The sequence below is a fragment of the Stenella coeruleoalba genome, assembly GCF_951394435.1.
Source record: "Stenella coeruleoalba genome assembly, chromosome: 20".
Lineage (NCBI taxonomy): Eukaryota > Metazoa > Chordata > Mammalia > Artiodactyla > Delphinidae > Stenella > Stenella coeruleoalba.
The window spans coordinates 41,185,142-41,207,242 of record NC_137166.1 but is presented as its reverse complement, the minus strand read 5'-3'; the positions used below and the strand labels follow the sequence as shown (position 1 = coordinate 41,207,242).

The 22,101-nt window shown below is 43.2% G+C and overlaps 2 protein-coding genes across 5 annotated transcripts in view; one reads left to right on the top strand and one right to left on the bottom strand.

Moving 5' to 3' along the window:
• The window catches only part of CEP89 (centrosomal protein 89), an 80,223-nt gene that overhangs the window by 38,175 nt on the left and 19,947 nt on the right, over positions 1–22,101 (top strand). For all 4 annotated transcript variants that reach the window (XM_079908777.1, XM_079908776.1, XM_079908774.1 and 1 more), the window contains 5 exons: positions 1,146–1,196; positions 1,361–1,444; positions 7,949–8,052; positions 10,868–10,983; positions 12,956–13,136. In XM_079908777.1, coding sequence (XP_079764903.1) covers positions 1,146–1,196; positions 1,361–1,444; positions 7,949–8,052; positions 10,868–10,983; positions 12,956–13,136 — 536 coding nt within the window. The remainder of the gene's footprint in view (positions 1–1,145; positions 1,197–1,360; positions 1,445–7,948; positions 8,053–10,867; positions 10,984–12,955; positions 13,137–22,101) is intronic.
• Positions 4,338–6,528, bottom strand: LOC307179524 (partitioning defective 6 homolog beta-like). The gene has a single exon (XM_079908778.1). It carries the CDS (start codon positions 6,443–6,445, stop codon positions 5,645–5,647), a length of 801 nt encoding a protein of 266 aa, XP_079764904.1. The 5' UTR covers positions 6,446–6,528; the 3' UTR covers positions 4,338–5,644.

Below are 22,101 nucleotides of genomic sequence, written 5' to 3'. Positions count from 1 at the left end.
TGTAAACAGTGACATGTGCTGTAACGTCCACAGTGGCTTAGTGAGCTTCCAGTGTTTGCTGAATGAATCATGAGATGGTAAACGCGTTAGAAAATCTTTGTTGGATAAGGAATTATGCCATCAGGGCCATTGCTTCTGGCCCTGATGGAATTACTGCAGGCAGCACTGTCCTCATGGGGAGAAGGAGGATAAATAGATGAGCCTTATGATCACATTGCTTTCTGCTTGGAGGCTCTCTCGGATAACAGTGCCGGGTGGAGCAACGCAAGCAGAGTGTGGCAGTCTGAACTGAAGAGACAGATCAGATTTGGGGAAGCAGAGGAGACTGGGATTTGTGGGGCAGGAACACCAGAGAGGAGGGAGCCATGGCAAGAGCTACATAAATCCACATGGGGTTCCTCGCAGTCCTTTGTTGAACACTAATCTGCACATGTATAGGATGAAACTCTGTGAGGCCAGGCAGAAAACAAGTTCAGGGAGCTGTGAGCTAAAAATAATTAGCACCCGGAGACCTTTGGGTTCTGAAAAAGATGAGCCTCAAAAGCATCGTCTTTTGTGCGTAACTTAAGAGCCTACAAAAGAAAAAGAAAACAAAACACTTTAAAAGAAGACAACAAAATCTAGACACTCAACAACATAACACTGAAAAAGTTTTATTGGCATCCAATAAAAAATTATTAGATATGTTCCACATTTTAAAATGCTGAAAAGTTTTGACAACTAAATGCAACATGTAATCATGGATTGGATTCTTGACCAGAAAAGGACATCAGTGGGAAAATAGGCAAAATTTCAGCATAGTCTATAGATTAGAATACAGTATTGCATCAGTCTTGATTTCCTGATTTTTATGATGGTACTGTGGTCAAATAGATGAATGCTTTTGCTTTTAGGAAATATACATTGAAGTATTTAGAGGAAAAGGAGCATTATGTGTAAAAATTACTCTCAAACACTTCAGATAATTATATATACATAAATATATACACAAATATATCAATTTACACACACACACACACACACACACACACACACACACAAGATTCCTAGATAGCTGATGCCCAGTCTAGGTTAAGAATAGCTAAGACTTGAAATTTCAGAGGAAGTGTAATTTAATTTGTCTTCACCGTGTGTTTTGTTTTTAGAGTTTAAATATTGAAGGCCTCCCATCAAAGGGCCCTGTACCGCCCTGGCTGGTAAGTGAAAGTTATTTAATTTCAGGCCCATATTTTCTGGGCTATAATTGAATAGCTGTTACAAACCATTCCAAATGAAGTATATTTTCTTTCCTTTTTAAAGATGTGCTGATTGTGTTTAGATGTAAGAAAGATATTAATCTTCTTTATTCCATTATGTTCAGGTGGATACAAAGTACCTGTCCCCCTTGTTGCTGGCCTATGAAGACAGAATGAAAGAGAAGGACGAGCTCAATGCCAGCCTTCAGGTAGGTGGGCGAAAGTCTCAGAAGAACAAGGTTTGTAAAAAAGAAGACCGATTCAAACTTGGAAGCAACATTTTGAAGATAGGTATAGCCAACATCTAGCAGGTACTCAAGTGTTTGTTAAAAGAAGGAAAGGAGGAAGGAGGGAGTGTAGCAGTGTGGGGACGGGGAGAAGGAAGAGGGAAGGCAGGAGAGAGGGACGGGCGGAGCAGGGCGGTGGGTTGGGATTGATGGGAGAAGTATTGGAGGGATGGGGTGCAGCATTGGAAGCCGTGGCTTCCCAGACAGGCAGCCCCACGTGGGCTGGGATCTTGGGGTGTGGAGAAGGCAGCAGTGGGAGGTGCTACTTTCCTGGTCCTGTGCAGCTGCAAACAGCACTGGTAAAAGGGACATTTGGGCAGACAAGGAAGGTAGAAGACTGGGGATGTTTCAGGCAGGCTTAGATGCTTCTTAATTCTATGAAGAGCTAACTCCCAGGAAGTCTAATTACTGAGCTGTTGGTGGTGGTGGGGAAGTGAGGTTTTTGTTTGTTTCTGCCGTGTTCACTCTTTTTCATGGGAATGGCTCCTGGAGCAGAGTTCATTCTAATGATACAGGAAACCAAGGCTGTGCAGGTATTATAGATACGTCCCATGCCTTTCCGTGCTGCGAACCTCCATGTTCCTTATTTAAGTGACCAAAGAGATCCCTGGAATTGGAGGGATCCAGAGAGAAAAGAGTTGGTATTTCTAGGATCCCTGATTGGAAGGGTCTGTTAAGAGTCACCCATCCTGTTCTTGTTCTGCTGTCCCATGTCATGGCCCATGTAATGCAGTTGTGAACCTTTTCCCCTAGGCTTTCTGTTGGACACTTAATTTTTTTTTTTTTTAGCCTTTATACAAGTCTATATTTGTAAAAAATAATATACAACTAAAGCTAATTTAATTTTTAAAATCAAAGCTCATTTAGTGATAATGTACATTTTATAATAAAATTGTAGTAAAATACTGACATTTGATAGTTTAAACAAAGTAGCATTCATGTAAAAATCATGTTGCATGTAAAATTTAATTAGAAAATCCATAGTTCACAAAAGTACATATATTTTGTTGATAGCTCATGAGGACATTATCATAAATTTACTTGAGATACAGAACAAAATTCACAGTTAGCTTGACATTTAGTACTATAAAATTTTATTCTGAGTCCACTGATATTTTTGTTAATAAGGTACACTTGAAATAATTCAGACTACCAATGAATCGACATTTTATTGTATAACCAAGATCTATTGGTTTTACAATACGTCTAGTAATCAATTCTTTCACCAATAATTTAAACGAGAGATCCAGTTGAAAAGACCGTTGACATATACCCTTAGTGGGATAATTAAAAATCACTAGCAGGGCTTCCCTGGTGGCGCAGTGGCTGAGAGTCCGCCTGCCGATGCAGGGGACACGGGCTCGTTCCCCGGTCCAGGAAGACCCCACATGCCACGGAGCAGCTGGGCCCGCGAGCCACGGCTGCCGAGCCTGCACGTCCGGAGCCCGGGCTCCGCACCGGGAGAGGCCACAACAGTGAGAGGCCCGCGCACCACAAAAAAAAAAAAAAAAAAAAAAAAAAAAGCACTAGCAGCTTTGATTTCCATTTTCATGAATATATACAAGACAAATCTGTATTTTACAGTTAAAAGTTGTACAAAAAGTGAAGCTCTGAAGTATTTCTTCCCCTAAGCGAAAGTTCTGATGTTAAAACTTTGTTAAAAAAAAAAAAAGAGAGAGAGCTAGTATGTGAAAGTATTTTTACTTAAAATGTTGAAGCCCTGCACCACTTATAATTATAAATGAAATGTAACCTTCTACTTATTAACATTTTGCCATTCAAGATTCAAATTTATAGAACTCAACAGAATGTTAAACCTGGAATGTCATTAAAAAATAGTGGTTATAGGGGCTTCCCTGGTGGCGCAGTGGTTGAGAGTCCGCCTGCCGATGCAGGGGACGCGGGTTCGTGCCCCGGTCTGGGAAGATCCCACATGCCGCAGAGCGGCTGGGCCCGTGAGCCATGGCCGCTGAGCCTGCGCGTCTGGAGCCTGTGCTCCGCAACGGGAGAGGCCCCAGCAGTGAGAGGCCCACGTACAGCAAAAAAAAAAAAAAAAAAAAAAAAAATAGTGGTTATATAACTGGAAGAATTTCAATGAATTCAACAAAAAGTACACTGTATTACATAATGTTGTGCAGCTAACAGTTTAGTGATAACATGTTTAGTGGTAACATGTGAACAAAATACATTGAAGTACTCTGAGTCAAGAGAGCTTCATTTAATCAACTTTACTTCATATACTTTTACCATATAGAGAAAATATCCTTCAAAACGGAGTCATTTGATTCTTCATTGTTTGTTTTAATAGCACACAGTTGTTATAAGGTATCCATTCTAGCCCTAGCATAAAATTAATCAATAAATAACTCTGAGAGAAATATCCGTAAGTCACAGGGAACTCATGTAGTTCATACTATTCTTAGTCTCTATATACAAGCTACTGTAGTGCCTGTGCACCTCCATACAATGAAACCAGGCAAGGAACGAAAGTTAGCAGCCTTACTTTTACCTTGCTAAGTGGACGCATCGGAAAGTAATAAATAGCCTCATAAAATTAATCGAGATACACTCTACCTGTCAAAGGCGAATATGACATACTTTTCATAAAGTGTAGGCAGTGTTCCTAGAAATCTCATTAAGGAAAACCCAAAATTTTCATATAAAAAGTGCACAAGGTTGTCGTGTGTGTAAAAATCTCTTAGTTTGGGTGCATTTTTTTTTTTAACGAAAATAATTCACACTACTCAAATACATTAAAAGAGTAAAAAGGCAGACAAACAAAATATACACACAAACAACAAAAGGAATGATTTCTAATGAGATTTGGAATGAGGACAAGGAGAGGTTACGGGGGCTTCCCTGGTGGCGCAGTGGCCGAGAGTCCGCCTGCCGATGCAGGGGACACGGGCCCGCGCCCCGGTCCGGGAAGATCCCACATGCCGCGTAGCGGCTGGGCCCGTGAGCCATGGCCGCCGAGCCTGCGCGTCCGGAGCCCGTGCTCCGCAACGGGAGAGGCCACAACAGTGAGAGGCCCCTGTACCGCAAAAACAAAAACAAAAAAGAAGAGGTTACAGGAGAGAGTCTCCCATATCACCAGTCGATGGAACTGGCTTTCACAACATAAGTGATGCCCAAATGGAATGAGTCTGTAAATATGAAAGCTACAAGATGGGCAAACACGGACCTGAACAACTGTTAGAGTTTCTTAATTCAGGAACATAGCTTCAATGCTTTATAACTTAGGAAGCAACCCGTAAAAAACAGTCAATTGATTTGATTTCTTAGAAATTAGGAAAAAAAATTTTGAAAAAATTACTCGCTACAGTTAGCAACAGAGGAGCAATATTAAAAAATCAAAATACAACATGGGGAATATAGGAGCCAAGGTCCCAAAGTACCGAAAGATAGACTTCTTCACGTTAGAATTAAAAGATATACAGTTAAAGGAAAAATCAACCAGGCTCTGCACAGCAGGTTAAATATGCAACCACTTCAAACGGAAATGATCTAGTCCTTATGTGTAGTTCTGGGAATGTGCTCTAACATCCAGTTCTCTATAGACAAAATAGCAAAAGCACATCATTTCATTAGCAAAGGCCCCTTTGTTTTAGACTTAAATTCACCTCTGACCCACTGAAGTTTATATTAATTATCAAACTACTATTTTAATAACATTTTAAGCTTGCAATATATTTTTTCATGCCTATCCCAGATCACTGGTTCAGAGGTACATATGCTTTAAACTAGCCAAATTTACAAGTCTGCACGGCATCCTCACTCAGAAAGCATTCAGACGCGATGGTTTCATAGTGTTATGATTGTTCCATCTTCTTCTAAGAGTTTTTGATCTGGAGCACGCGTTTCAAATTCTGTATTTGTGCCACTTGCTAAGGGTGCTAAGCTCACTTCATTAGAAGGAATAAAACCGTTCTGTCCAGATTCAAAACTGAGTTCTATTTGTGTTAATGATTCCAGGCTCTCGGTGTTACAAAGAGCCTTAGGGCTCTGCTGTGGCACACCATTGTCTTCAATAATAATGTCATCTTCATCGCTGTCTTCATCCTCTGGCTCAAAGCTCGGTTCGATCTGCTGTGGATAGCCAGGAAGGCTGTTGTCGGTAGACTAGCCAGAGCTGCCGGAAGTCCGACTCTTCCTAATGATCTTATTCCTCTGGTTTGCTGGTCTCACTGTGATGGTGAGGTCGTGGCTGTTTGCAATCATGTCAGCTACTTGATCTAGACTCTTCCCGGAAACTTCTGTGCCATTAACTTCTAAAACTTCATCATTAACGGCTAATAGTCCTGTGCTTTGAGCCAGACCTCCTGGCACAAGTCTGGATATAAAGATCCTTGGGACCTTCTCTAAGCCGTGGGGTGTCACCCTGACACTGGAGCCGTCCCGGATGTAGAATCCTAGGTGTTTCTCAGTGCCATATTTGTAAAGACGGACCCTACGATGTGTTTCTGGGAGAATATCCACGTCTATAACAGAAGACACAGGTCTGAAGTCCTGGGGCATACTAATGACTATGTGTGGCTTTTTTCTCTGTTTGTCAGGACGAAACAATTTGGTTAAAACATTCTTCTTCTTTATTAGTGTGCCTGTACCAAAGGCACTGTAGTCTGCTTCTTCCTTTTTTTGTATAAAAATCCTAAGCAGTGGGTTGGCCGCTGAAACAGCTTTGTGATAATTAGCATCGTTATTTCTAGGCAGTACATCTCCATGGATGTCTGCAGGGCTTACTAAAATGTCAACATTGGGTATCTTATGAACATGTTGCAGTAATCCATAAAACTCCTTAAACTTTCCAGGTTTTGATATTTCCAGTGAAAACCGATGAAATTCAGCTCCAAACTTGCTCTTCACCGCCACGGTGGGGGCCAGGCAGCCGCTGCCCGCTCCTTGCCGGTGTCTGCGGTTCATCCTGAGGCCTGGCCCGCAACGGCCTCCTCCAGCCGGGCCGCCCCTCGGAGCGCAGAGAGCGAGTGCCCGGCCGGCGGGCTCGGGACTCGGCTGCGGCCCAGGCGCCTCCTCACAGGCACCTGCAGAGGGGCGACCGCGGCTCGGGTCTCCGTGCAGAGCTCCGCTTGGCTGGCTCCTCACGCGGTGGGACCGAGGGTGAGACTGGCTGTGCGCCGGGCGGGAACGCGGCTCCCTCCCTTCGGGCCTCGGCGACGGCCGCCTGGACACTTAATTTTTAAGAGGGTGAATTAATCTTGTATAATTGGTTAAGTATCAATCCAAATAATAAAAATACGTATTTAGTGCTCCTTCTAAAATAGGGTTCCGGAAACATTTTCTGTAAACATTTACTTAGTATCAATTTTAGGCTTTGGGGGCCATGGAGTCTCTCTTCACAGCTACTCAGCTCTGCTACTGTAGCATGAAAGCGGCTGCAGAGCAGGTGTGACGAATGGGCGTGGCTATGTTCCCATAATGCTGTTGACCAAATAGACCCCTGGCCTGTGCGCTGTAGTTTGCCCCACCCATGTTCTCTAAAAGGGCCAGTGCACTGCTAGCAATTAGGGAGTGCGTTTGGGCAGAAAGGTGAGAGAAAGAGAAGTTGCTTGGCATTGTTGCTTTTTATAAGTATAAATGTCTGCTAGCTGGGAGAAGAATATTTAGAAGCGTCCCAGAATAAATATTAACACCTAAGATTCTCACCAGAAGACAACACACAATACTGAAGCTGGCCAAGGGCTAGCTGAGAAAAGCCATGATGGAGACCACCCAGCGTTGAGTGCCACAAACACAGACTGTTAGCAGTCGAAAACAGACCAAGCAACAGTCCTCGTGTGGGGGCCAATGGGTGATGAAGCTGGACTGACTGATGGCTTTAAGTAAGGGAGGCTTTCTCGTGATTGTAATGGGGCAAAATTATGAGACTCCAACCTCTGCACTAAGCCCTTCCCTACCGAAATGGGCTTCAATTAGGAAGAAGAATTCTTATCTTTATCTAAAAAGCTCCAATTTATCCTCCAAAGTCTTTAAACAAAGAAAAAACTATGGCATTTATAGGCATCTCTGCCTTTTTTTTTTTTTTTTTTTTTGCGCTGTGCGGGCCTCTCACTGGGAAGCCCAGTGAGAAGGCAGGGAAGCCCATCTCTGCCTTTTTTATTCCCCTTTTTATCTTTTCAAATATTTGGCAGTTATAGAACAATGTTATCAAGTTAGGAATCGAACTAACTTGAGGGGCTTTTGTCCCTTGTTCTCTGCATGGTATGTGTGTCTTGTGTTTTCTCGCTAGACCGTGAGCTCCTCGAGGGCAGGCACTTGGTGCTGGTACCAAGTTTAAGGCTGCCGGTACTATGAGACTTTGCTTAAAAGCTATTAACATTTGATTTTAGCCACAGCGACAGCATTAGAACTAAGAAATATAGAGATGAATGTATGTGTGTGTTACAGTTTACACAAATTTTGTTTCAGGAGGAAATGAGAACGTTTAAGATGAGAGTCCAAGAAGTGGTGAAAGAAAATGAAGAACTGCACCAAGAGCTGAATAAGAATAGTCTTGTCACCAGTGAGGAATGGCAAGTGGTGTTGTGTTTCTGGTATTTTGCTAATTAAGAAAAAGAAAAGATAATAGGAATAAACTTTATTAAATTGTCAAATATATATGTATTTTAACTAAAACATTTTAATGGAGAGTTTCTAAGAAACTAATAAGGTGTAGTGAAAACTAGTAAATTATTCTAAACTTGTATTTTAAAGGCTACTTTAAAACTTCTAAATAGGTTTATATATATATATATATATATATATATATATATGCTGTTTCCATTTTTTTTTTTTTTTTTTTTTGGCGCTACGCGGGCCTCTCACTGCTGCGGCCTCTCTCGTTGCGGAGCACAGGCTCCGGACGTGCAGGCCCAGCGGCCATGGCTCACGGGCCCAGCCGCTCCGCGGCGTGTGGGATATTCCCGGACCGGGGCACGAACCCGTGTCCCCTGCATCGGCAGGCGGACTCTCAACCACTGCGCCACCAGGGAAGCCCTGCTGTCTCCATTTTTATCTTCTGAGGTTGTATTTTTCTAGGGCACTTCTCCCATCCCGAACCTGTTGAGTCGCATCGTTTCTTAGACCCCTCTGATGGCTCCCAGGGCTTTAGGACAGACAGTCCAGGATGAGGCCCTGCACTCCCAGCTCCCGCTTGCTCCGCCCCTTCCGCTCCCAGACAGCTGAACGCTGCCTCACTTCCAGCCTATTGTTGATGCTCTTCCCTCCCCCCGGAACACCCCTTCCTGCCCTCCTGTACCTCCATTAGGGCCCTGCTCAAATGGTGCTAGTCAGTAGCTCTCCCTGAAGGCAGAGTGAATTGTTCCTTTGTCTCAGTTTCTGACTTGGCCCTAAACACACGCCCTGTCCTTGTACCTGCCATGCTGGGCCTACCTATGTGTGTTCACACCTGTCTCCCTCTTCTCCTTTGGGAGCATCTCAAGGGCAGGGCCATGTCCTGTTCATCTAGCACGGCAGCAACAGATGCCTGTTCAGTGCACTTGAGAAAGTAAATGTCTTCAAAAGTCTAAAGGCAATACCCAAGCAGGACCAAGAAAGCAAAAGCTATTCAGGTATATCTTTTTTGCCTTGGGTAGGTATGTTATAGTTAATATTTTTTTAATGTCTTAACATCACTGAAAAAAATGAAATATTTCCCATATGTGATATATAGAAATTTGGAATTGAGTCAACAGCATTCTTACTGATTTTACTTTACTGATTTTATGGCCACTGATGTGTCGGTTGGGACAGGTTGGGCAGCTACTGGATCCTGTTGTACTGTGGCTTCCCCTGTTGAAATTTGATTTTCTTCTGTCAGGGTTCCTTGTGTGTCTCCCCTCAAACCCTCCTTGAATAGTGCCCTAGAAAGCAGGTCAGCTGGGCTGCTTCCAGGCTTCCTCTCCCAAACCCTCAGATTCTTTCTCTAACCTTGTGTATAGCTGTAAGTCAAACCTGTTTACTTCTCGTTACGGTAAAAACAAAGAAAGAAAGAAAGAAAAGAAAGGCAGACCCCACTTTGAACTCCACATGCCCACTGTCTTCCCCAGTCCTGTTTCTAAGACTTCAAAATATGCATCCTGCTCTAGCCTGGTGACCTGTGGCACAGGGTTGGGCTGCAGAAAGCTGTCAGTTCTGCACAGGGCCTGTTGAGGCCCTGCGGCTGGCCTCCCCCTACTCTGAATTCACTGTCCTCCAGCTGGGGCAGGACCGGGGCCTCACACCCTGTAGGCAGATCTCCTGCCACCCCGAAGCCCGTCCCAGTCGTGCCCTCACCTGCCCGGCCTAGACCGCTGCTCCCTGTGCCTGCGCAGGTGTGAGGTGCACTGCGTCCCGATCTGACCCCCGGGCACGCCGACTTCACACATCAGCAGAGTCTTTCTCCTTAGTTTCAGATAATTTCTCGATGAACTTCTGGGCTGCAGCTAAACTCTACATTTCTTTCCCTAACTGCCTCTGACCAGCTGGGTAACCTCATGCTTAATGGACCTCCGTTTCTTTACCTATAAAATGGGAAGGAGAATTAAACTAAATTTGAGGTTTTGACCTTTTTTTTTAGGAATGGGAGATCCCTTTCATTTAAAAAAGAAAGAAAAGGAGGAAGGGATGGAGGGAGGAAGTCTGATAAGAAAGTCCAGAGTGGAGCTGCTCTGTTTGAGGCAGGCATGAGGAGGCTGGAACGGCCCGCCTAGGGGAGCTCCCCTGCGGGACAGCGTGGGGCCTTCTCGCCCCACAGGCCGGGCAGCTGGTAGGGACGCCTCCAGGTGCCAAGGAGCTAGTGCACAGCCTCTGTTGAGGGAGGTAATCACTAGAGCTGGACTCCTTTCATTTTTTCTCCCTCCTTCCTGCACCTCACTTTTTTGAGTCTAAAGTGGAAAATTGAGATAATTTACTGGTTTACCATGTACCTCGGGTGGTAAACATTTAACTAGATGATTTCTAAGATCCCTTTAGCTCATTCTCACTGGATTTTGCGATCATGAGGTTGAGCTGAGCTGGGATTTACTTTGCACCAACTGTCAGGATACGGTTTGCGCAGGTGAAATTCAACCTGGGGGGTTCAAGCGGGGGCGTTTTGTACATGGGAGTTTCTATTCTCTTCTTTCTACTTTTGTATATGTTTAAAATTTTACATTTTAACAAGTTACTAAAGCAGTTCGTAATTCACACTTCCTTTCTGTCCTTTCCCTCAATTTAATGGAAATGGCAAGACTTACTATGTTAATAACATGTTTAGCATTAAAACATGTCATTACCTACAACACATTTGATGCTTTCTTTTAGACTCAGGAGTGTCTCTAATCATTCTGCACCTGAATGTCAGTATTTAATTTTGTAAATCAATTGTAGGCGTCAGCTTCAGACTCAAGCAGAACTGGTTTTAGAGGAAAACAAGTTGTTGATAGAGCAGTTGGAGATTCAGCAAACAAAAGCCAAGGACACGCACCAGGAGCGTCTCCAGGAAGGTGAGCGGTCCTTCCCGCGAGTGGTGGTGATGCTGTGAGTCGTCATTGTGTCATTTTACACTGGTACCACCCCCAACCCCACTTGAAGACACTGGAAGTCATGTTTTTTAGAACATGTCTTTTACTGAAGGGCAGCTGTTTATGTTATAGCATATCCAGCCATCACCCCTGATGCACTGACTGCTTTCTCTTAGACTCTACGGTGTCGAGTTACTCTCTTTTGTAAATCAATTGTGGATGACAGCTTTAGAGTGAGCAGAACTGAGTTTTGGGGAAAACAGTGTGCCACGTAACTGGGAAAAAGCGTGTGGGATGAATATTTGAAACAACACGAGGACACGTTCCCCAAAATTCGTTGAATGAGCAAATAAGTAGGAACCATTGACTCTCTAAACAGTTTCTCTGTGCTCTCGCCCTTCCTTCAGCGCTGCAGGCGCTGCCGTAGCTTAAATCTCCGTCAGATCCTTTCTGTGAGCGCCTCCTCTCCCCACGTGTCCCGCCCACCCCCCCCCCCCCCCCCCCGCCCTGCCGCCCCATCCCAGGAGCCTCACAGCGTATGACAGTGGACTTTGTAGTGGCCAGACTGAGTCATTTATTCCACTTCGATTAAAACCAAAACTTATGAGCACAAAAGAGAGTGGTATTTTTTTTTTCTTTGGCTTCACTGATTTTTCTTTTCTGGTGAAGAACCATGTAGGACAGGAGGCCAAGGTACAAGCTGTCTTCTGTGAGCCAGCATGAGTCCTTTCTGTTTCCCCTCCTGCACCTGTTATTCAGCGGCTCCCCTTTCCACACCACGGAAGAGTCCGCTACCAGCCCCTGCTGTAGCTGAAGCTGCAGGGCTGGTGCTTGGCTTGTGTCTGCCGGCCAGGCCGGGTCCGCAGTGAGAGCAGCTCTCAATCCAGCAGGAGTTTCCTCCCCATAGACTGAACAGGCACAGGAGTAGCTGCCTTTGTCCTGCCATTGCTTGGGGTGGAGGGGAGACAGAGCCTCAAAGATCAGAGACGACAGGGAAATTAATTTCATAATTACTGAGCTGACTCTCAAACACAGCAGATCTAAACAGGTAGGATGATTATTTTGGCCTGTGTGATTCAGTCAGCTGCCCATGTTATTTTCCCATTTCCCAGAAACAGCTATTCATTTCGTTCAACTAAATGTTTTCCCAGAACAGAAGGATTTAGAGTTCTACTCTGTAATACTTCTGAGTGCTAGTTTCAGCAGATGCCCAGGAAGTATCTTAATATGACATACTTCCATGTCACTTAGGATGAAAATATTTATGATTTACTTTAGATGTAGGACACTAAACATAAAAAGTTAATGAAGAAAGGGAAGAAAAACAAATCCTGCCCTTAGTTGGGCCATACTTGATGTCCTTAAAATCTTGAAAATCTTGCAGTTTTAGGGACGACATCATGATGTACGCTTGTACATCTGTGTGTGACTTAAGGCTTCAGTCTTTAGAAAGTCAGTTCCTTGAAGACTGGAATCATGTCTTGTTAAATATTATATATTTAACAATAATATCAGTATATTGATCCCCAGTAAGAAAGTGTATATTGAGTGACTACTTAATATAGGGACAGTAATTGCTAAGTACAAAGGCTTTGGTATTAATTTCTAAACCGCCAGCACATTTTTTTTAAGATCATTTTTTTTTTTTTTTTTCTTTTTTTGCGGTACGCGGGCCTCTCACTGCTGTGGCCTCTCCCGTTGCGGAGCACAGGCTCCGGACGCGCAGGCTCAGCAGCCATGGCTCACGGGCCCAGCCGCTCCACGGCATGTGGGATCTTCCCAGACCGGGGCACGAACCCATGTCCCCTGCATCGGCAGGCGGACTCTCAACCACTGCGCCACCAGGGAAGCCCAAAGATCATCTTTTATAAGCTCTCACTAGTATTAGTAATCAGTAATCATGCTTTATTAGCTCTTCTGTACCAAGTCTTTATCCATCTATTTTGTGTTTCAGTTTCTAAACTGACTAAACAGCTAATGCTTCTGGAGGCTAAAACACAGAGCCAAGAAAAGGAGCTAACTAAAAGTAAGGAGCAATTGGAAATTTTGCGGACGGAATGCCAGGAGCTAAAACTACAGTTGGACAGCAAAGTTGCAATAGAAGTGCACACTTCAATTGTAAATGAATTAAAAAGGTAAGGACTCAATGTCTTTTCAAGCATTAATGTGTCACCATGCATGTTGTTATAGGCAGGTAGAGAGAGGGTGCTCCCTCTTTTTTTGAGTCATTTTGCTACACCAGCACAGGAGTCCAAGACTAAGAATGGTAAATATTTTGTTAAAGTAGAACAAGGCCGTCCTTGAGGTCTGTGGTCTACAGTTTGTGTGTAGGTATATGATTTTTTCCCCTACTGTTCCAGCCTCTCTTGTTTTTAGAGGTGAAATGAAAGGATAGAACCATAAAATGAAATACAGTGCAGCCATTAAACATGATGTCACAGAAGAATATTTTTGACATCGGAAAATAGCCACAATATATTTGTAAGTGAAGAGATTAGGTTACAAAACAGTATGTACAGAATGATTGCAATTTTATTTAAAAAGAAAAAAGGGGGGCTTCCCTGGAGGCGCAGTGGTTGAGAGTCCGCCTGCCGATGCAGGGGACACAGGTTCGAGCCCCGGTCCGGGAAGATCCCACATGCTGCGGAGCGGCTGGGCCCGTGAGCCATGGCCGCCGAGCCTGCGCATCCGGAGCCTGCGTGTACGGAGCCTGTGCTTTGCAACGGGAGAGGCCACAATAGTGAAAGGCCCGCGTACCGCAAAAAAAAAAAAAGAAAAAAGGAGTGTGTGTGTGTGTGTGTGTGTGTGTGTGTGTGTATTAATCTGACCAGCCACCCCAGTTTGCCTGGGACTGAGCGGTTTCCCAGGATGCGGGACTTCTCGTGTTAACGAAGATGACTGGGACGAGTTCATCACTCTTGTGTGTGTATGTCTGTCTGTGTCTGTATAATTACATATATGTATATAAAATTACTTATATTCCATACGTACATAGAGAAAGGATTGGAAGAATGGAAAAATAGTAATAGAAATTATCTTTGGCAGGTGAAATTATGGGTGTATCAGCAGTCAGTGTTCTCCAAAGAAACAGCCAATAGGATATGTATAGGTTATGTATGTATATATCTGGAGAAAACGAGAGAGATTTATTTTAAGTAGCGGCTCGTGCAGTTGTGAGGGCTGGCAAATCCAGGCTCCATAGGGCAGCCCAGCTGGCTGGGTACTCAGGCTGGAACCTGAGACTATGTTATAGTGTTGAGGCAGAATTCTTTCTTCTTTGGGAAGCCTCAGTTTTTGCTCATAAGGTCTTCAACTAATGGGATGAGGCCTGCCCACGTTATCAAGGATAATCTCCCTTAAAGTCAACTGACTGAGATGTTAGTCACGTATCCAAAATACCTTCACAGAAACATCTAACGAGTATTTGACCAAACAACTGGGCACCATAGACTAGCCAAGTTGACGCATAAACTGAACTATCATAACGAGTAATGTAATGTAAATTTTCTTTGTGTTTTCTCTGCTTTCCAAGTGTTCTGTTATGAATGCATATGACTGTTGTAATAGAGAAGAAATAATTTTTTAAATGGTGGGGCTTTCAGCTCAATGTAGTTGATGTGGGGGAAATAAATGAGTTAGTGCATACAAGTGCTTAGCTTGGTGTGTCAGTAAATGCGGATGATAAGAAGTACAGGAACCCAGTGTTTTGACTATACTATTGCATGCTGTCTGGGCCAGGTCTGTACTTTACTTTTCTGTTCCAGTAGAGGAAGGACATTTTTTTGAAGTCATATTCATCTTTATGATTTTATTTTCCTCAAATACTCACTCCTGTGGCTCATTTTTTTTTTGATGGATGCGTCATAACCACATATCCTAATAGCCCCGTAGAGGTGAGTATGAAAGGTATAAAAAATTTCTGAAGGAAGCCACTAATTGGCAATGGGAGTGAAGGCAATGGGAGATGTGGGCATGGAAGGAACAAACAGGTCACCAAATCTCTTTTAAGTGGAAACTGGGTCAGGAGTGTAGTGGCTCAGAAGGCACTGGACTGGGAGGTGTTTCCTGCTAGTCTCAGCCTGTCAGTAGTGATGCTGTCTGATAGAAATGCCTGAAGCACTCACCTGGGCCATCCTACTTCTGGCGAGCTACCCCCTCCCACCCCAGCCCCACCCAAGTGTTGTTTTGGCTGGGCCAGGCCCTTACAGTTCTTGTTCTGATTGTAAGATGCGCCCCAGCAGCACCATCAGGAAACGCTGAAGAAACAAGTTTCATTCCTCACAGGTCCTGGAGGGTTCACGGTACACCTGGGGCCACACGACAAGGTCGAGGGTAGAGACAGAGACAGCACAGACCTGAGATTCTGCCCTTTTTGGGGTCAAGGGTGAAGTGCCTAGGGTTTCACGGGTTCACTCTTTACTGGCGAAAGCAGGAATTTGGGGCAGGAAGGGGGCCACTGAAGCGGTCAGTACCTAGGGCACCCAGAGCTTTCTAAAAGGGGAACCTTATGGGTAAGATGGCCTGGCTCTTTGTCTGGTTGTGTGGCCGGCAGTATGTTTATTCGAGAAGCATGTCTTTGAAATGGAAGCTCAGATCCAAAGCTTAATGTCAGGCACTTACACCACAGTCAGAAAAGCCGCTTGTCAGGTCCTTACGCTCCAGGAGGGAAAGCCCTGGTGCCAGCTTTTTGCTGAGAGGCTTTGGACTCCGAGTTGACAGGTGGGGTAAGGAATAGAGGAATGAGGAGGGTGGAGGTGGGGGAGTGTTGAGCCTGTTGGCACTCTTGGAGAGGAAATCTGTAACGTGGGAAGAGGGGCATGGATTCATCAGAGACGGAGTATGTGAATTCGGGGAAGTGTGTATAGGCGGTAGGTACCAAGACCTGGTAGAAAAATAGGCAAAATAAGGAGAAGGAAACCCAGAGTGTTTCGGTCTGGGCTACTCCACACAGGGGCCAAGGACATCTTAGAGCCAAGGACACCTTGGAGTTAGGCTAAAGGTGACAGAAGGGCCTCTGGGGCTTCAGTGCACTTGCCCTCTGGTTGCCTCGGTGAGGGGGAGCCCTTCCCATGCTGCTGTCATAATAGAGATAACGCCACATACAGAAGAGGAATTATTAACTAGCAGCAGAGCGGCTGTTGAACTAGCTCCTACAATGGGGGTGAGTCTGAGTTAGGAAAGGGTTGTACCTCAGGCAAAGGTGAGGTCATGAAGAAAAGATTTTTATTGATGTAGAAAAAGGTTGGTCTGAACCTCTGCTCAGTGAGCTTCTCGGTATGGTGCACATGTGTCGTTCTCCTATCCTGTTGAAGGCAGTGCAGGTAATCAACCCAGAGTGGCTTATCCACTTTGTCTTGCTTGTTCTGCTTATTGGCAACCATACCTGGAAGGAACTGTGATGCAGGAAACGGCAGAAGCTTATTTTCCTAGTGAACTGTCCAGTTGGCTTAGACTAAGACTGGTGGTTACAACTTGAAGCTTAGATTGCTGTTTGCTTTTACTATTGCCTAGAAAGCTCGAGCTTACCCGGCTTGGGTGATGGGAGAGAAACCAGGTGTCAACCTACGTCACTAAAGAAATTTAGCAAACTCTTTTGGGGAGAGCTAAGGGTTTGTGGTGACTAGTGGTATCTACGAAAGGCAAGCCTTCCTTATCCTGGTTTTGGGGGGTCCTGTATCCTAAAGTGAAGCCAGCTATTCACATAACTCACCTACACAGATGGAGTCCTGGTCATCAGTCAGCGATGTGTCAGCTCAGGGAGGCACCAGGACAGAACAGTCCCCTGCTACAGTGCACACCAAATACCCAGTCTTCATCCCAAAGTAAGAATAGACGGCTAGATGTGACCAACAGCAAGGAGCATTGGGTGTAGGGGGGAAATTGCAATGGAGGGGACTTAGATGAGCAGAGAAACTCACTTCAAGGGAAACTGAGATTACACAGGGGATTGAGGAGGGCTTTTTGGCCGTGCCAGGCGGCTCAGCTCCCCAACCAGGGATTGAACCCAGGCCCTTGGCAGTGAAAGCCCGGAATCCTAACCCACTAGGCCATCCGGGCCCTCCCAAGGAGAGTTTAAAAGAATAAAATGCCATGGCAAAAAAAAAGTGTAATCACTAAATAAGAAAAATTAAAAACGATTACCAGAATTTTCAAAAAAACATCAGTTGAAGGGCTGAAAGAGAAATTTGTGGATTCACCTAGAACATCAGGAAACAAACAGTTGGGAATGGAGAGAAAAGATAACAGATGGAAGACCCACCCAAGAGGTGCAGCCTCAGATCGTCAGGAATCACAGAGAGATTAAAGAAAATGGAAAGGGAGGCATTAATAGTCGAAGGGCATTTCCAGATCCCTGAAGCCGTTGATTAAAAGGACCCACAGAACCCAAAATTCTCAGACAAAGACTATACAACAGCTGGTGGCTGTGTGCTTAAAGAAAGAAAAGACAAGCTCCAAATTGTCTTCAGGGAACTCTAAAACGTGACAATAGTGGGTTTGAAAAGGAAGAAATAGAATTTTTAGAACTGAAAAATACAAACTCAGTGGATGGGCTTAACTACAGATTAGATACAGCTGAACTGTGAAATAGTGAACTGAAATAGGTCAGAAGCAAAACTAGTTCGGGATGACACAGAGTGTTCAAAGGTTGAGGTACCAGTAGATTGGAGACAAGAATCAGCATAGGGATATATTTAAATCAAAAGGAGTGATTAGAGATAGGATAGCTGAGAGTCTTCCCCAACCGAAGATGACGATACATGGTTTGTGCTGGCCCGACGGGGACAGTTTCCTTCGGAGGAGTTCAGCGGCAGCGGGCTCTTAACAGGGGTGCTGTGGTCCCTTAGATGGTAGCTTCAGAGCGCTGGATACAAGCAAAGCCTGGATGACCTAGGATTTTATTACCAGAAAAAATCCCTTTCAGAAGTGAAGTCAAATAAGGGTATTTTCCAACCCAAACTGAGTGTCACCACCAGCAGACCTGCATTAAAGGCAATTCCAGGAGGATATAGAAGGCATAAGTCTGGAGGAGGAAAGTAACTCAAGGTGGCACATCTGAGAAGCAAGATGGAACTAAAATACAGTGGTAAATTTGTGGATAAATGTAAATGAACATTGATTCTATAAACCAATAATGATAATATCTTTGGAGACTTAAAAATACATAGAATTAAAATGTACAACAGAAAGAGCATATAATTAGTGAGGGTGGTAAATGGGATTTGTGTTCTAAAGTCTATCATTCAGAAGAGGATAGAGGTGTTGATTATAGTTTGAAAATACGCATGATGAAATTTCTGGGAACAGAATGTGTTTAACTTCTAAACTAGTATAGGGAAAGAAAGAATGATTTTTTTAAAAAAGTAATCCAAATGATGTCAAGAAAAGGTAGAACAAGTGGGAAAACAGGAAACACAAAATAAAATGTTAGATTTAAAAGCAAATGTATCGGTAGTAGGGAAAGTGAAATAGAGAAGCTCATCACTCACAGGTCCTGGAGGAGGTGCACAGCACTCCTCGCGGGGCCACGTGGGAGGTCAAGGCAGGTGCAGGCAGAGAGAAGCCGCAGGACCTGAGGCACATGCCTTTATTAGGGTCCGTGGGTGGAGTGCTTTGGGCTTCCTGGGCTAAGGCCAATTGGTCAGTTCAAACCAGAAAAGAGCAGGGTTTGGGTAAGGTTCAAGGGGGAGAGGGGGTTCTTACCTAAAGGGCGCATGAGGGGAAGGCCCTGCGAGGTGAGGAAGGAGGGTCGTTGGGGGAGTCATATGAGGAACGTACATTGACTTGTGACTCTGCTGGCTGTTATAGGGCCTGTGCTCCAGAGCGGGGCTAGTGTCTGTTCAAGACCCCCGCAGGCCTCTTGGCCACACGAAATGGATGCCAAGGCAGCAGTATCACGGAGTCGTTTACCAAAACTCTCAACAGCAGCTCTGTGTTGTCGTTAAGATATACATCTCAAACATAAGGACACAGAAAGTTCAAAAGTAAAAGGACAGAAAGAGTTATACTACTCAAACACGAACCAAAAGAAAGGTGGTAAATTATATTAACATCTGACAAGATAAATGTTAAGGTAAAGACTCCACGTAACAAAGGGGATCGATTCAAAGAGACAGAAGGTTCAATCCATCAACTAGATGCACCTAAAGTTAAGTTCGTGCCAATACATTTGGAAATTTAGATGAAATAGTCACATTCGTTGAAAAATATAACTTGTCAAAACTGACTTATAAAGAAAAAGAATACCTGAATATTCCTTTAGTCATTAAAGAAATTGAATCCAGAGATCTTCCCTTGAAGAAAACTACCGGCCTAGATACCTTCACAAAGGAGCTCTAAAAATATTCAAGGAGGAAATAATTCTAGTCTCACCTAAAGACTTCTTAAAGAGCAGAAAAAGAGTTAATGCTCTCTAATTCATTTTATGAGGTAAATATAACCTTGATACCAAAACCCAACAATGATGGTATAAGAAAGGAAAATTACATTTCATTTTCACTCATGAATCTAGATGTAAAAACTCTAAAAACAGTATTAGTAATAGATGTGAACTTCTTTAATGGTTCTGCTGAAAAATAAAACTGCAGTAAATGTCACTCTCAGTGGTGGAATGTTGCAAGCTTTCCTATTGAGACTGGAAACAGTACAGAGATGCCCTCTGATACCATTTCTAAACAGCATAAACAGCATTGGTTACTAAATGGTAACTAGTGCACATGGCAAGAAAAAGAAAATTATAAAGTTTGGGAAGAAAGAAATAATGGTGTCATTATTTATAGATGATAGAATTCCATATGTAGAAAACAGATCTACAAATAAATCATTAGAAATAATAGACTTTTGCACTACGGTAATCGGAACAGCGTGTTATTGGCACAAAAATAGAAATGTGGATCGATGGAACAGAAGAGAGAGCCCAGAAATAAACCCACACACCTATGGTCAATTAATCTTTGACAAAGGAGGCAAGAATATACAATGGGAAAAAGACAGTCTCTTCAGCAAGTGGTGTTGGGAAAGCTGGACAGCCACATGTAAATCAGTGAAGTTAGAACACACCCTCTCACCATACACAAAAATAAAACTCAAAGTGGCTTGAGGACTTAAACATAAGACGTGACACCGTAAAACTCCTAGAAGAGAACATAGGCAAAACATTCTCTGAAGTGAATCATACCGAGGTTTTCTAAGCTCAGTCTCCCAAGGCAGTAGAACTGAAAACGAAAGTAAACAAAGGGGACCTAATCAAACTTACAAGCTTTAGCTCAGCAAAGGAAACCATAAACAAAATGAAAAGACAACCTACAGAATGGGAGAAAATATTTGCTAACGATGCAAGCATCAAGGGCTTAATTTCCCAAATATACAAACAGCTCATACAACTCAGTAACAACAACAACAACAAAACCCAATTGAAAAATGGGCATAAGACCTAAAGAGACATTTCTGCAAAGAAGACACACAAATGGCTAATATCCACATGAGAAGATGCTCACCATCGCTAATTATTAAAGAAATGCAAATCAGAACTACAGTGAGGTACCACCTCATGCTGGTCAGAGTGGCCATCATTAGAAACTCTACAAATAACAAATGCTGGAGAGGGTGTGGAGAAAAGAGAACCTTCCTACAGTGTTGGTGGGAATGTAAGTTAGTGCAGCCACTGTGGAAAACAGTATGGAGGTTCCTCAGAAAATTAGAAATAGAATTACCATATGATCTAGCAGTCCCACTCCTGGGCATATATCCAGACAAAACTAGAATTCTAAAAGATACATGGACCCCTAAGTTTATAGCAGCACTATTCACAATAGCCAAGACATGGAAACAACCTAAATGTCCATCAACAGATGAATGGATAAGGAAGATGTAGTACATATATACAGTGGCATACTACTCAGCCATAAAAATGATAACAAAATAATGCCATTTGCAGCAACATGGATGCAACTAGAGATTATCATACTAAGTCAGTCAGAAAGGCAAATACTATATGATATCACTTATATGTAGAATTCAAAATATGACACAAATGAACCTATCTTATCTGTGAAACACAAACAGAATCACAGACATAGAGAATAGACTGGTGGTTGCCAAGGGGGAGGGGGGTGGGAGAGGGATGGATTGGAAGTTTGGGGTTAGCAGATGCAAACTGGTTTATATAGAATGGATAAACAACAAGGTTCTACTGCATAGCACAGGGAACTATATTCAATTCTGTGATAAACCATAATGGAAAAGAATACGAAAAAGCACGTATATGCGTATAACTGAGTCACTTAGCTGTACAGCAGTAATTAACACAACATTGTAAATCAACTATGCTTCAATAAAAATAGAAATAATAATGAATTTTTGCAACATTGGTAGAAACAAAGTCAATTTACAAAAATCGATTGTATTTCTTTGTAGGAATAAATATGTAGAAAATGAGATTTTGAAAAAGACCCCCCCCCCAAAAAAGGGAAAGAAACGAGGAAGGAAAGAGCTATCTACAAAGCATCACAAATAGAAAGGAATAGAAAGATTCACAGTACTTTTATTGGAAAAATCATTAAACTTTATTGATAATTTCACTGGGTAAAGATTCCAAGTTGACGGGTTTTTGGTTTTGGAGTCTTTTCCCATTCAGTTTAAAGGTGTTCTCTATAGCCTTCTGTCTTGCATTGTGTCTAATGAAAATCTGCAGTGGTTATTATCTTTGTTCTTCTGAACAGTGATGTCTTTTCTCTTCGGCTTCTTCTAATAATTTTCCTTTGTTGCTGGTTTTTAGCATTTACTTAGGATGTACCTTGGTGTGGTTTCTTTATGTTTATTCAGCTTTAGGTTGATTGAGCTTCTTGGGCTGTGGATATATATTTTTCATCAGATTTGGAAATAATTTAGCCGTTATTTCTTCCATATTCTTTTCTATTTTTCCCTCTCTCATCTCTCCTCCTGGGACCACTTGATACTGTCTCATGGGCCTCTGATGCTCTGTCCATTTCTTTTTCCTGCTCTTGTTTCTCTCTGTGCTTCAAATGGGTAGTTTATATTGCTTGTCTTCCAGTTCACTAATCTTTTCTTCTGTAGCGTCTAATCTTTCTATTCTCATCCAAC

Excerpts from the sequence above, each read along its gene's own strand:
- LOC307179524 (XM_079908778.1), bottom strand. The coding sequence starts at position 6,445 with ATGAACCGCAGACACCGGCAAGGAGCGGGCAGCGGCTGCCTGGCCCCC.